Below are 12,976 nucleotides of genomic sequence, written 5' to 3' on the forward strand. Positions count from 1 at the left end.
TAGGGTGCAGCAGGGAGAAGGCCAAAAAGGGGGTAATTGAGCCAAAAAGGGGGTAGTTGAGTGACAGCCTCACTCCAGCTTAGAGCAGACTTTGGGGGGCTCAGGTCCTCCCGGGACCATAGTTTCTGCAAAGAAGGTTGAATTCTCCCTCTGATCCCCACTCCCACCCCCCGAGCCTCCAGCCAGGCCTGGCCTCTGAGACAGGTTCTAGGCCAAATTTCCTTCCTCCTGCAGCAGCTTGGCTCTTTCCAGGGAGAGGGGACCTTTGTCACGTTGGGAGCTGCAATCCTGCAGGGAGTTTGGCAAGGCCCAACCCACAAGCCTGGCACCTTTGGGCAGTTGGGTGGCCAGTGGATGCATGCCATGTGACCCCTACGTGCCCAGCTGTGTGCCAGGGTCAGAGGTTCAGAAACAAACAGCTCAAGCTTAAGAAGTAGTTTATGCTTGTTGAATGGAGGGAGGAAAAAGAGAAAGAGGGAGGAAGGCAGGGAGGGAGAGGCCGGGATGATGAGAGGCCTCTGCCCTGGAAGAGCTCCCAGCCTCAGATGGGAGACAGACAAATGATATGAGGCTGGGGTGAGTGACGAGTTCTCCAGGGAAGGGGCGGCAGACAATCTGAGATGTGGGACAGGCCCGCTTACCCCCTAGAAGCACTCACCTGAAACTTGGCACGGCAATGCCTGGGTGATACTCCGCAGAGGGCACGGACCCTTCTCGGGGAGACCAGCCCATGGCCAGGTGAGCCTCCAGATCCCCCAGGACGGCATCTCCCCGTCTGGAACCCAGGGCCCTGACTTGCTATTTCCTGCTTTGCTAACAGCCACCCCAGGGCAGGGCAAGGCTTGTACCCAGGGAACTGAGGCCATTCACTGTGGAGTCAGCACCTTGTCTTTGCCTGTGGCTGGTCTTCTGGAAGCTTGTCAGGCAGCATTGTGCCTAGGAGCCAAGAGGAAGAGGCAAAGGGATGGAGGGAGCCTTAGGAAGGGGTCAGGCAGGAATGGAGGCTAGCCCAGGCTCTCCATGTGAATCCCAGCTGCAGCCCAGAGGGGTCTGGCTCCAGCATGCCTGGGAAGTCCAGAGCTGAAGGGGCTCTGGAACCAGGCCAGTGAGGAAAACTATGGACACAGAGTCACTTCCTTTCTGTGTTCATTCATTTCACCAAAGCTACTTTCAGGTCCTGTACTAAGTTTTGGGATTGGGAAGATAAGTGCAATCTTGTCTCTACCTTCGTGACATTTCCAGGCTAGGCTGGGAGAGAGCAAAGCACTCCGATGGGGGAGGCCAAGGCACCATGGAACCTCTAACCCCACACATGAAGTCCAGGAAGGCTTCCTGGGGGAGATGACTCCTCCACTAAAGAAGTTGATGACTTCATGAAACCCTTTCTTCATCTGTCTTCTGGGATAGGCGACTTTCCTGTTTTTTTCCTGCCTATTTCTTAGTCTTTACTTCGGTTCCTTCTCTTAGATACTTTCTTTTTCCTGCTATCCACATGGTCCCTTGACAAGGTCTGCTGCTTCTGCCTCCCTGCATGACCTGACTCTTTCTCCCTCCCTCCCTCACTCTGTAGGCTCCAGTCCTACAGATCTGAACTTCCTCACACTCACCAAACTAGTTATCAGCCCAGGGCCTTTTCACATGCTGTTTCCTTTGCTTGGAACACTTTCTTCCTCTTATTCATCATTAAGCTAACTCATCCTCCTCTTCCTCCAGTTCCCAAACTCAACTGAAAAGTCACCTCCTCAGAGGAGCCTTCCCTGGACCATGATCCTTCGATCCATCAAATGAGATCTCATTCTTAATTTCTCTTTTCCTTTATGGAGCCTGTTCCTATAGCACTGGACATTATTATGTGAGTGTGTGTGTGTGTGTGTGTGTGCTTAAACTCTACATGTCCCCCGGTTTCTGAGCTCTCAGACAGCTGTTATCCCCAGAGCATAGCTCTCTGCCTAGCGCAGAGTAAGCATCCAGTACATACTTGTTGAATGAGTGAGTGAACAAATACCGTTGGCCCAGGCAAAGAGGTGAGGAAAGGCATTCCAGGCAGATAGGAGAGCAGGTGCAAAGGCTGGAGAAACTTCTGATGGTTCTCCAACACTTCCAAGGAGAGTGGTGCTTTAGGTCGGGGTTGACAAGCTGAGCTCCTTGAGGGACTTGGGAAGTTCAGTGGGTACAGGGTTGGGAGAGACACAGCTGGGAGTGGGGCTCTGGGCCCCAAGGGCCTCAAGGCAAGCAAGATTCTCTTCTTCCATCTGAGCTTTGAGTCCATTCACCTGGTGCTTAGGGGCGGAAAGGAGTTTGACCACATCCCAACCACTGACACGAATGTTCTGGAAGCCTGAGCCATATTGAGGGTGTCTTTGCAGACAGGGCTGAGCAGTGCCCTATCGGGTGGTCCTGAAGTGAGAGACCCTTCCAGTAAGGCCAGGGAGGGCTGACACAACTGGGGGAGTGGCAAACACAGGAGCAGGGGTTTCTTTACTCAACAATCAGAAGCAGGAAGGCAAAGAGAAGCAGGCCCTTCATGGATGGGCCTCAGTTTCCCCGTGTATAAATTGGGGCAAGGGTCAGACAAGATCTGACTGACCCCCTCTGGAGAGGGCCCCTCAGCTGCATGAAAAGTCCAGCTCAGAGAAGCACTTCCTTCCCAATTGCCATCAACTGAGGAAGAAAACAGAAGGGAGAGCTGACTGTGGGCTGACCAGGAAGCAAATACCCAGTAGAACATTCTCTCTTCAGATTATCTCATCGTCTTGCCACGCCCCCACTTTGCAGATGCGGCCTCCCACCCATCATGGCAGTACATCTTGGTGCTCCTCGACAGGGACATGTTTTTATTGCCTGGTCACTAATCTGACTCCCATTTAAAACCAAGAAATCCTTGAGAGCAAGGGCTGTGTCTAGTGTCCTGTATTCACTGTATGAATGAATGAATGAATGAATGAACGAACAAGTGAATGGCACCGGTTGGATCCTGCCCTTGCCTTGCTCCGTGCCCTCAGGCATCGTCCTCCCCGTCTCTGGGCTTACTTATTTCCCTAGCCACTATTTATACTCCGCACCCCTGGATGTTCCAGCTCTGACCTTCTAAGGTTCTAAATCAGACTCAGCACTTGGCACCCACTGCCCGCCCTGTGGCCTGAGCCTCATTCTGACTCTCTTTGCCATCAGATGCCGGGACCAGGCCTCTGCTCTTTGCTCAGGCTCCATTTCTTTGTCTGACAAATGGGCAGACTCAGCTGTGCCCTGGTCACCTCCCTGGCTGTCTCGGGGCTCAGAGGGGTGACAAGGCAGAGTGTCATGAGACCAGACACCTGTTGGGGGGCCGGTGATTCACAGAGGGAGCTGGGCCTGGGCACACAACTGGGGGTGCTCCGGAAGGGGCTGGTTGCTCTGGAGATCCTGGGGGCAGAACGGGCAGCTCAGAAGCTTCAGTTTCTTCCTGATGACAACCCGCAAGGACATCTGCCCCTGTTGGGGGGCCCCAGTAGGCAGGCAGATGGGGGCAACTTTAAAAAAATATTTTATTTATTCATGAGATACACAGAGAGAGAGAGAGAGGCAGAGACACAGGCAGAGGGAGAAGCAGGCTCCTTTCAGGGAGCCTGACGCTGGACTCAATCCCGAATCTCCAGGGTCATGCCCTGGGCTGAAGGCAGGCGCCAAACCGCTGCGCCACCCAGGCGTCCCAGATAGGGGGTGATTTTATAAATCTCCCAGTGCTGCAGGCACAACGACCAGCCTTTTTCATTGAGTCCTTTCCCAAGGGAGATTCCATTCAAGGTCCTGTATGGACTTTGTCTTCAAATCCTCATGACAGATATGGTAGGTTGCTGTTAGCACCATTTTCCAGATGAGGAAACTAAGGCTGAGTTAAGTGATGGCCAAGGTCACACAGGGAGGTGGGTGACTTGAACTCAGCTTGCTCCAGAGCCCAGGACTTTGATTTTGTGGCACAGTCTGAGAGCCGAGTCACTATGCCAGAGCTGCCACCTGGAGGCCCCTTCACTTGCCCAGGGAAAATCCTGCCTCCTCCTGGGAGGGTCTGTTGGCACCGCTCTAGGGACGAGCCCAATGCAGCAGGAGCCACAACCCAGGGTGATAGTAGCTCAGCTGGGAATGGCAAGCAGAAACAGCTGCTGTGGGACAGGGTCAATGTAAAGAGAAAGCTATTTTGGGCTAGAAGCTGTCAGGGGTCTGATATTACCACTCCCTGGCCCTTCCCATGAGAGGAGGAACTGAAGATGTTTGCCTCAGCTGGTGACAGATAGACAAGAACCATAAAAGAACAGCTGTATGCCTGGCCATGCACCTCACTTTCATCCTCTGGCTTCCCCTTCCCAGCACCCTGTGGGGTTGATGTTAGCATTCTCATGTTAGAGATGGGGAAATAAGTTCAGAAAGGCTGAGTGACTCACCCAAAGTCACACAGCCAGTGAATGGCAGAGCCAAGAGTCATGTAGGTTTGTCCCACCCTAGGGCACATGCTTTTAACCAATGCCCACTAGGGCCTCCTCTGAGGCCGTGTCTGTGTGGGTGGATCATTGGGGAGGGTGCTCAGGCCTGGCCTACCTTTCAGGGACAAGAACCTGGGCTTCTTCCTGGCTCTGCCACTCAAGTAACTCAACAGGAGCTGGGCATAGACCTGGGCCCTCAGCAAGCTGTAGTTTCCCTGTCTGTGGAATGGAGCTCATGATGCCAGCCTGGCCTACGTGGGCTGGGGAAAGAATGCTGAACCCAGATTCCTTCCATCTAGTTCTGGGGCTCTGCCCCGGGCCTGCTGGCCACCCAAGGTACAGGAGAAGCCACACTCCTACCTATGGCCCTTTCACAGGTGAGCCGATGAGACCAGAGAGGCGGAGGAGGGGGACCCCGTTCACTTTGTATGTACCAGCTCTGTGCTGTTTCCACATGGAGGCATTGGCTCCTCACAGAGGGAGGAGCAATCCCACTGCTTGCAAGAGAAATCGAGGCTTAGAGGGGCTCCAAGCCACAAGCTCTGGTGCGGGGGGGTGGGGCACTCAAAATTCAAACCCTGGACTCCAAGACTCCTGTGCTTTTGTACACCACTCTGGGCTGTTCCTTGGGGACTCTGGCCTCAAATGCAAAGCCCTTCCCGTGCCCTGGAATGCTTCTGTTCTGCTGGCCAGCCATGCCTGGGCCTCTGACCTTGCCCAGCTGGGCAGGTACATGAGGGATGGAGCCCTCCCCTTCTTGCCCCGTTGCCCCACGGGACTCTGGGAAGAGGCTAAATCAGGAGGAATAGTCAATAAAGAAGAACAATGAGGATGGACAGGAGGGGCTTAAATCATTTATGCGCCCAAGCCTGACCAGGTAGCCACACAAGTAAGCTAGGATGTGGGGCCTGGGGAGGGGGCCACGGAGGACAGCCTCGTGTCTGGAGTGGGCCAGGCAGAGCCAGGAGAAAGCTCAGGAGAGAGGAGCTGGTGTCCCCCAGGGAGAGGCTCCTGGTGGGAGGAGGGAGGAGTTCCTATTGTTTAGAAAGCAAAGACATAAAAAAATAAAAAAAAAATAAAAAAAAAAAAAAAGAAAGCAAAGACATGATTCTCTGCCCTCTCCCTCCTGAATTGCACTAGGCATGCATGGACCAGGCCTTGGCTTCTGTTCTGGACTACTTGGCTCTCTGGGTCTTTATCTCCTCATCAGAGGGGTAGCGACAGTAGTAGCCACCTCCCACAGTTCCCACTCTTGAGAGGACCACACCAGTGGTCATTCCTTGTTAGGTTGCCCTGGATGACTACTGCCTCCCGCTGGCCCTCCTGCTGGGAGCTGCTGTGGAGTCTCCTTCTGCTGGATGGAAATGTCTAGCTGACATCATCCCGGGCTTTCTGAAGCCATGCCCTCCACACCCCAGCTAGGGCTCCTCCCAGAAGGTCACTTCCAGAAGCCCCAGGAGGCTGAAGCAGGCAGGAGATGGCCCCAAGGGTTAAGGGTCTTTGTGGGGGCCTCCTGTTCATCCCCCATTACATGATGGTAAGATGAGGGCCCTGAGAGAGAACGAACTGGGAACAACTCAAGGTCCATTCCACCTCCTAAGTAGGTCCTGAGATCTGCCCTAGCTCCGGCCCAGAGCCCCACCTCAGGCCAGGCCCACCTTGGACTCCTAGAGGGCTGTCCACCCCCTCCTGGGTCTCCCCATCTCAGTCCGTGCCCCAAACTCATCCTCTGTGGAAAGCCAAGGGGACCCCCTCAGTGCAGCTGGATAAAGTGCAAACTCACTTACACAGCTTCTAGGAAGTCCCCCATCTGACCCCAGGATGGGGTCTCTGCCCTTGTCTCCAGCCACACCCCTTTCTTTCTCCCCACCCCACCTCCATGAATTCATCTCTGCCCTTACCTTTGCCCCCTGCCTGGATCACTCTTGTAACATAGCTCTCCCTACTACTTCTCCCCCAAACTGGTCACTCCTGCTCATCCTGAGATCTCAGCTCAGGTGTCACTTCCTCCAGGAAGCCTTCCCTGACTACCTTGTTGGAGCTCACAGACACCCTGAGCTTCCCGCTATCCTGCTACACGGTGATGGGTACAGTTCCTTTGCTTTCCTGCTTGTCTTCACCTCTGGGCCATGAGCTGTTTCATGAGCCAGACTGAAAACTTGGAGGCTGAGAGGGGAAGGGTGAAGAAAGAAGTCAGGATGACTTTGCCTTTGGCCTGTGTGGCAGGAGCGTTGGTGTCCACACTGAGTGGGGGACATGAGTGGAAGAGTAGATTCCGAGTGGGAGTGATGTCCTGGGCTTGCTGTGTCTGAAAATCCTGTGGAACCGCCTGGGAGTTTTCTGTAGAAGAGTCTATGGTGGTCCTTCCAGATGTAGCCTCTGGAGAGGCCCCAGCTCTAGAATGGAGGACAGGAGTGTCTGGGGTCTTCCCTGCTGTGTAAGTGCCACTCCCTGTCTAGGCTCTTTGCAACCTCACTCACTGGCCAGCCGAGGTCCTGCCACCTCCCCCAGGACGCCAGCCCAGGTCAGCCTAGCTGAAGCTGCTCTGTTTTCTCCTTGATTGTACCTTCTCCGCCATTACCTCATCTAGTCCTAAGGCATTCCACGAGCTATGCCTTCGAAGTCCTCAAGGTAGGGGTCTCATCCCTCTGTCTCTTGTAGCCTCTACAATGTCCTGCACAGGGACCCCCCCACACACAGAAAAAAAGCCACGCGGCCCAAGAACGCTGCCCCTCCCTGGACAGGGTTGGTTCCCAGCAGCCTCTGCCAGTGGGATTCTAGGGAAAACCAAACAGAAGCCAGGGAGGCTTTGGGTCAGACTGACGCAGGGGAGCTGAGGGGAGAGGCAGGAAGAGGGAGGGGTGCATTTCTGTCCAATCTGGAAGCGTGGGCGGATGGCTGGATCCTTATAACCCCCGGCTGGAGGCACACCAGCCAGTGACCTACATCCCAGTGTGCCTGAGTGTGTGCACACACACATGAATGCATGCGGAGGCATGAGCACGTGTGAGTAGGAGAGTGCCCTCGAGGGGGTCTCTGTCTTCGCTGGCTATGGGGGTCCCACCTGCCTACCCTGAGGTTGCACCGACTCTGCATCAGAACAAGTGGGGTCTGTGCTCCAGAAAAGCCAGCTCAGCGTCACACAGTTCCTGAAATGGCAGCTGGGGGTGCCTGTCCCTGGGGCCCCACCCCACTTCTGCCCTAGACTCTCTCTCCCTTGACCCAGATATCCACTAAAGGGCCTCACTTGCCTTTGCTAGTGATGGAGTGGGGGGCGGCTGCTAGTATCAGTGCAGTGGAGGGAGGGAACCCCTGCATGAGGCTGAACCAGAAGGTGGCCAGAGAGGTCGGGAGGGTGGGTAGGTGGGTTCTGGCTTCCGGAGCTGATGCTGAAGCAGGGGTGGGGGGGTGGTTTGCATTCAGGGTCCTACTCAGGAGCCGTCTGGGGCCTGGCCCAGGTCTGTCCTTGCTTTCCCTCCAGGTAGCCTCCCAGAGATAGGGGGCAGAGGATAGAGAGGTGAGGCCCCTCTTTGACCCAATCAATGGCTGTGCCGCGCCGGCTCCATGGCCCAGAAGTTGGGGTGCCTGAGAAAGTGTCTGCTTGGAGAGCCTTTAGTCTTTTCTCTGGCCAGCTCTGTGGTGGGCGAGGAGGGGTGGTTGTGCTCTCTCTTCTGGGGCTCTTCCCCCAGCCTGGGCCTCAGGTAGCTTGGAGGGGATGGACAGAGCCCCCCTCAGTCTCTCTCTCTCTTTCTCCATCTCTCTCTCTAGCTGAAGTTGACGTACAATGGTATATTGGTTTCAGGTGTATAACATAGCAATTCAACAATTACATACATTACAAAATGCTCACCATGAGAAGTGTACTACCATCTGTCACGGAGCAAAACAATCACGACATTTTTTTTTTTTTTTAACTAAAACAGTTGACAATTTTATTTTCACATTTCACAATACAAATGAAAATTGCCTTTTTTTTTTTTTTTTTTTGTCTCACTACTCCCCTGCAAAAACTATTCTCGATAGGAAGGGGAAGCAAGTCTTCCTTGTCATGCTGTTAGAAAACACCCAGAGTCACAGCACCATGATCTCCTGGTGAAGTAGAACAAGTAATATAAAATGAATATAAAGAGGTTCCTGTCTCTCCTTATCTGTCTGGTCGAGTCATTCCTGGCCGAGTGGGCACCATCATGGGACGAGCAGGAGGTCTCATCATTGGGGGCCCAGGCATCATTGGCATATGGCCTCCCATAGGTGGCCTCATTCCAGGAGCAGGTCCCACTGGCATCATCCCAGGAGGAGGAGGGCCCATCATTGGCATCATGGGAGGGCCCCCATATGGGGGGCTGGCATCATACCAGGGCGAGGAGGACCCAGGAGACTGGGGGGAGGTGGGATCATTGCCCCTGCAGGAGGAGGAGCAGAGAATGGAGTAGGAGGTATCTTTCCTTGTTGAAATGCAGCGGTTGTTTTGTCGATCAGGCTCTGAGCCTGCTCTTCCATCCACTTCTGATAGTAGTCTTTCACATTCTCTTTGTGTTTCCTACCACTGCAGTGTGTCTTTCTCACAGATGGAGAGTCATGGGTGACGTATGTCTCGCAGTAGTCACAATAAAACTTAGGCATGTTGCTCTGCAGGCCGTTGGCCACTCCGTCCCCCAATCACGACATTCTTGACTATATTCTCCACACTACACTTTTCGTCCCTGTGACTTGTGTATTTGATAACTGGGAGTCTGCACCTCTGAGGATCCCTCACCTCTTTCACTTCTCCCCCCAGACTCCCTAAAACCACCAGTTTGTTCTCTGTGCTTATGAGTCTGCTTCTGTGCTGTCTCCCCAGAATTCCCAAGACCCCCAAAACACACCTCTGCTCAGCACAGTGCCCCCTTTCCTGTGCCACTTCACCCAAGTCCGGGTGGCTGCCCACCTGTGGGAGGTCAGAGTCTCCACTGCCAGAGAAGCTGAGCCTAGACAGGGACTGGGAAGCTGAGAGGGGAGGCCAACAAGGCCAGGAGCCAAGAGGGCGGTCACACTCCTGGGCTGGCCCTTCAGTCAGGCCCGCTCAGCCTCTGGTTCCCAGTGCTATGGCTTCAGAGGGCTCCATTCCCTAAAATCCTTGGCAGCCCAATCAAGCTCAGCTTCTAGGGGGAAGTAGGAGGGCAACTCGTTCTCCTCCTCTTGGCTACAAGGGTAGATGGCTTTGCAGGCGCACCTTGATGGGATAAACCAGGCAGACAGGGAGCAGGGAGAGGGACGCACACTGCACAGCACGTGGAACTCTAGGGAGAATTCATTTTACAATGGAGGAAACTGAGGCACAGACATGTTTGGTGATTTAAATATATATATATATATATAAAATATTAATATATATATATTTATGTATTGGGGTTCGATTTGCCAATATATAGTATAACACCCAGTGGTCATCCTGTCAAGTGCCCCCCTTAGTGCCCGTCACCCAGTCATCCCATCCCTCCGCCCACCTCCCCTTCCACTACCCACCTCGTCCCAATGCAATGTCCCCAAACTGGACTAACTCCTACACATGCATTGGTGGCCTGTGCTGACCACAGCCTCCAGGAGTCAGTGCCTGGTGACTGCGAGCAGATTGCTCCAGGACACATCTGTGGAGTCTGTGTCCTGGGGTGGCACCCCTGCAGCCTATAACAGGAAGCCAAGCATTTTAGAAAGAAGGAGAAAGAGGGAAGGATTAACAAAACTATGTTTTTAGAGAAAGGAGAAGACGAGAGAGAAAACAAGTTGGCAGCAGTGGGAAGGGGGTAGCCTCTCCTCACGGTGCCCAGTGAGTGTGCTTGGATGGGCTAGACCCGTAGGCCTGTGCAGAGAGGCAGATATCGTTTCTCCGTGGGCACGCTCCTGGGCAGCTCATCCCTTCCCAAGGCAGGGCCTTGGGCATAACCTGGCCTTGCTGACATGCCCCTCCTGGATTTGGCTCTTGATTCCCCTAACCAGGCAGGGCAGGTATTCTGGAGAAGGGGAGACCCAGGCAGGCATTTAGCGGCGTACCCTGCACCTCAGGTATCACCAGCTATCAGTGGAGCTCAGATTCCTTGGCCCTACGAACTCTAAGAGTCAGCAGACTCTGTCCAGGCCAGTGGTTTCCCAACTGTTGGAAGAGTCCTGGGGTCCCACGGAGATGCCAAAAGGTTGCCAAATAAGAAAGACTCCCTGCCCTTGGCCTAACCTAGCTCTGCCCAGAGCAGCTTGCTTGCATCTAAATATTTTTCATTTGAAACAAGGGTTCTGTAGCTCCATTCACTTAAAAAGAACCCACCTCCTAGAATAGACAGGAAGGCCAAGGCCTAGAGAGGAGTGGGATGGTGGAGCCACATCCCGCCCTTCCTGTAGGAACACACGGGCCCCCTGCTGAAAGCTGAAATGTGAGCGTATGACTAGGAATCTGAAAGTAGGTTTTATTTGGTAATGCTGAGTGACAGCAAAGGACCCTTGGTTTCTGGGGTGCCGGGTGGGGATGTGAAAGAGGAAGAGCTCCAGAGTGGAAATGGAAGAGCAGAGCTGAGTGGCCTATCACTGTGCACTTAGTTTAATTGCATTTGACCCAGCCCGTTTCCAAAGCTGTTCAGAGACACTGTGTGGACTTCCTGGCTTCAGCCAAAGCAGCGGTAGGTATAGAATCAGAGTCTCAGGGGTGACGCCTCAGCTTCTCTACTGACTCACTTGACTTTGACCAAATTAACCACCTCTTGAGACTCAGTGTCTTCCTCAATAAAATGGCACCAGAGTTGTGAGGGGTGCATGAGAACCCAGAATGGAGTTAACAATTCCTGGTGGGCTCAGAATTTTTCCTTATTGTATATGAACTTGAGGAAGTTCACAGTCTAAGGTTCAAAACCCAGCGATGCCCCTTACTCACTGTGTGACTTCAGGCAGGTTTCTTAACCTTTCTGCCTCGGCTTTCCCATCTGTAAAATGGGGATAGTAGTTGTACCCCCTCCCTCTCCGTCTCACAGGAAGTAATGTTAATAGCATGAAGCACCCAGAACAGGGCTGTGTAGTGTTTGCTATCAATATTTGTATTCAAATAGCAGCAAAGACCAGGTCTTGCAGGGGAGAGAGACCAGAAATGGAATAAAAGAATGAATGCAAGAAAAATTAGGGTTCTCCCAGGGAATGCCTTGCGGTCCTCACCCATTAGTGGTAGCCTCCAACTGTTGCTCTTGGCTGGGACCTCCCTGCCACCCGCTCCCTGTGGCTTGACTCTCCCTGCATTTTTCTGCGAACATGTAGAGGTAGGATTCCATTTTGCCCCTAGATGACTTTGGGTGATAAAGAAGTAACTTCAGCCTCTTTGAATTGAATCTTCTCTCCAGAACATGTAACAAAGCTGGAAATTGGAATTTCCTTGGAGCTGATTATTCTGGGAGGGCACCTCCTGGCATTAAAACTAAATTAGATCAAGGTACCTCTGTTATTAGCAAAATAATTCCCTACGATTACAGAACGCAGCCATGAATCCTGACGGCAGATGAACTTCAGGTGACTTACTTGAGACAAATAACTGTGCAGAAATCACAGGCTCATCTAATCACTTCTCTATAGCATTGCAGCCAGGTAATTATGCTAATGGTTATAAGAAATCACCTTTTGTGGTCTGGGGTTTGGAGGGCTTGAGACAGAAGTGTGTGTGGCGGATATTTTACCAGGTTTGAGCCAGAGAGGCCCCATGCCGTGTTTGGTGCTGAAATGGGCCATTTCTGGGGAGCTGGTTTGGTCTGTTGTCAACTGTTGGAAAATCCTGTTATGCAATCGGAATTGCAATGGCTTCATTATTTATCTCTTTTCAGATCATCTTAATATAGGAAATTAAATTTGTTTAAGTTCCACTGTTGGGGATGGCAATTCCAAGAAGCAAATTAAACTATAAAAGCTCAGGACTTTGAGTCAGTTCCATTCAGCTAATGTGTATTTGTGCTTGTTGGATGTCAGGCACCGATCTAGGCACGAGCCCGGGTGGATGTGCCAAAGTTTGAGAGTGTGTCTGGTCCTTTCTGAACGTGGTCTGTCATACTCTCGGCAGCCTGGCAGAGATGATATCATCCCCATTTCAGAGACAAGGAAACGGAGGCTCAGAAATGTGAAATAACTTGCCCAAGGTGCTGCTGCTTCTAGTCAGTGGAGATGATTACTTCTGTCCTCCCAGGGAAATCTGGGAGGCCTCCTAGAGGAGTGGACATGGGGAGGGTAGAGTAGGGAGGCAGAGGAAATAGCAGGGAAAACACTCAGAGGCAGAGATTAAAGGGGGTTTTTAAGGATGAGGAGATGGGGTTGGAAGAGTGGCCGAGGATTGGACAGTATAGGGCCTCCGATAACAGCTGAAGGTTTGGATAATGGGAGGGATAACATGGAATCTGAGCAACACCTGGGCTGCAGTTTGGGGGACCCACTAGTGGGCTTCTGGCAGGAACAGGGTCAGAAGGTGACCAAGTAAGTAACAGATGATTGTTTGGGATAAGTGTGTGCCAAATATTGCGTAA

The 12,976-nt window shown here is 52.8% G+C and overlaps 2 protein-coding genes across 2 annotated transcripts in view; one reads left to right on the top strand and one right to left on the bottom strand.

Annotated features, from left to right (window-relative positions):
• DAB2IP (DAB2 interacting protein) overlaps nucleotides 1-12,976 on the top strand; it is a 189,727-nt gene that overhangs the window by 1,322 nt on the left and 175,429 nt on the right. The gene's annotated exons all lie outside the window — the stretch shown is intronic.
• Nucleotides 8,401-9,134, bottom strand: LOC144285451 (U1 small nuclear ribonucleoprotein C-like). Its single transcript, XM_077850526.1, is given in 2 exon segments — nucleotides 8,401-8,792; nucleotides 8,795-9,134. Coding segments are annotated over 2 exon segments (477 nt in total). The 5' UTR covers nucleotides 9,081-9,134; the 3' UTR covers nucleotides 8,401-8,601.

The sequence above is a fragment of the Canis aureus genome, chromosome 16, assembly GCF_053574225.1.
Source record: "Canis aureus isolate CA01 chromosome 16, VMU_Caureus_v.1.0, whole genome shotgun sequence".
NCBI lineage: Eukaryota > Metazoa > Chordata > Mammalia > Carnivora > Canidae > Canis > Canis aureus.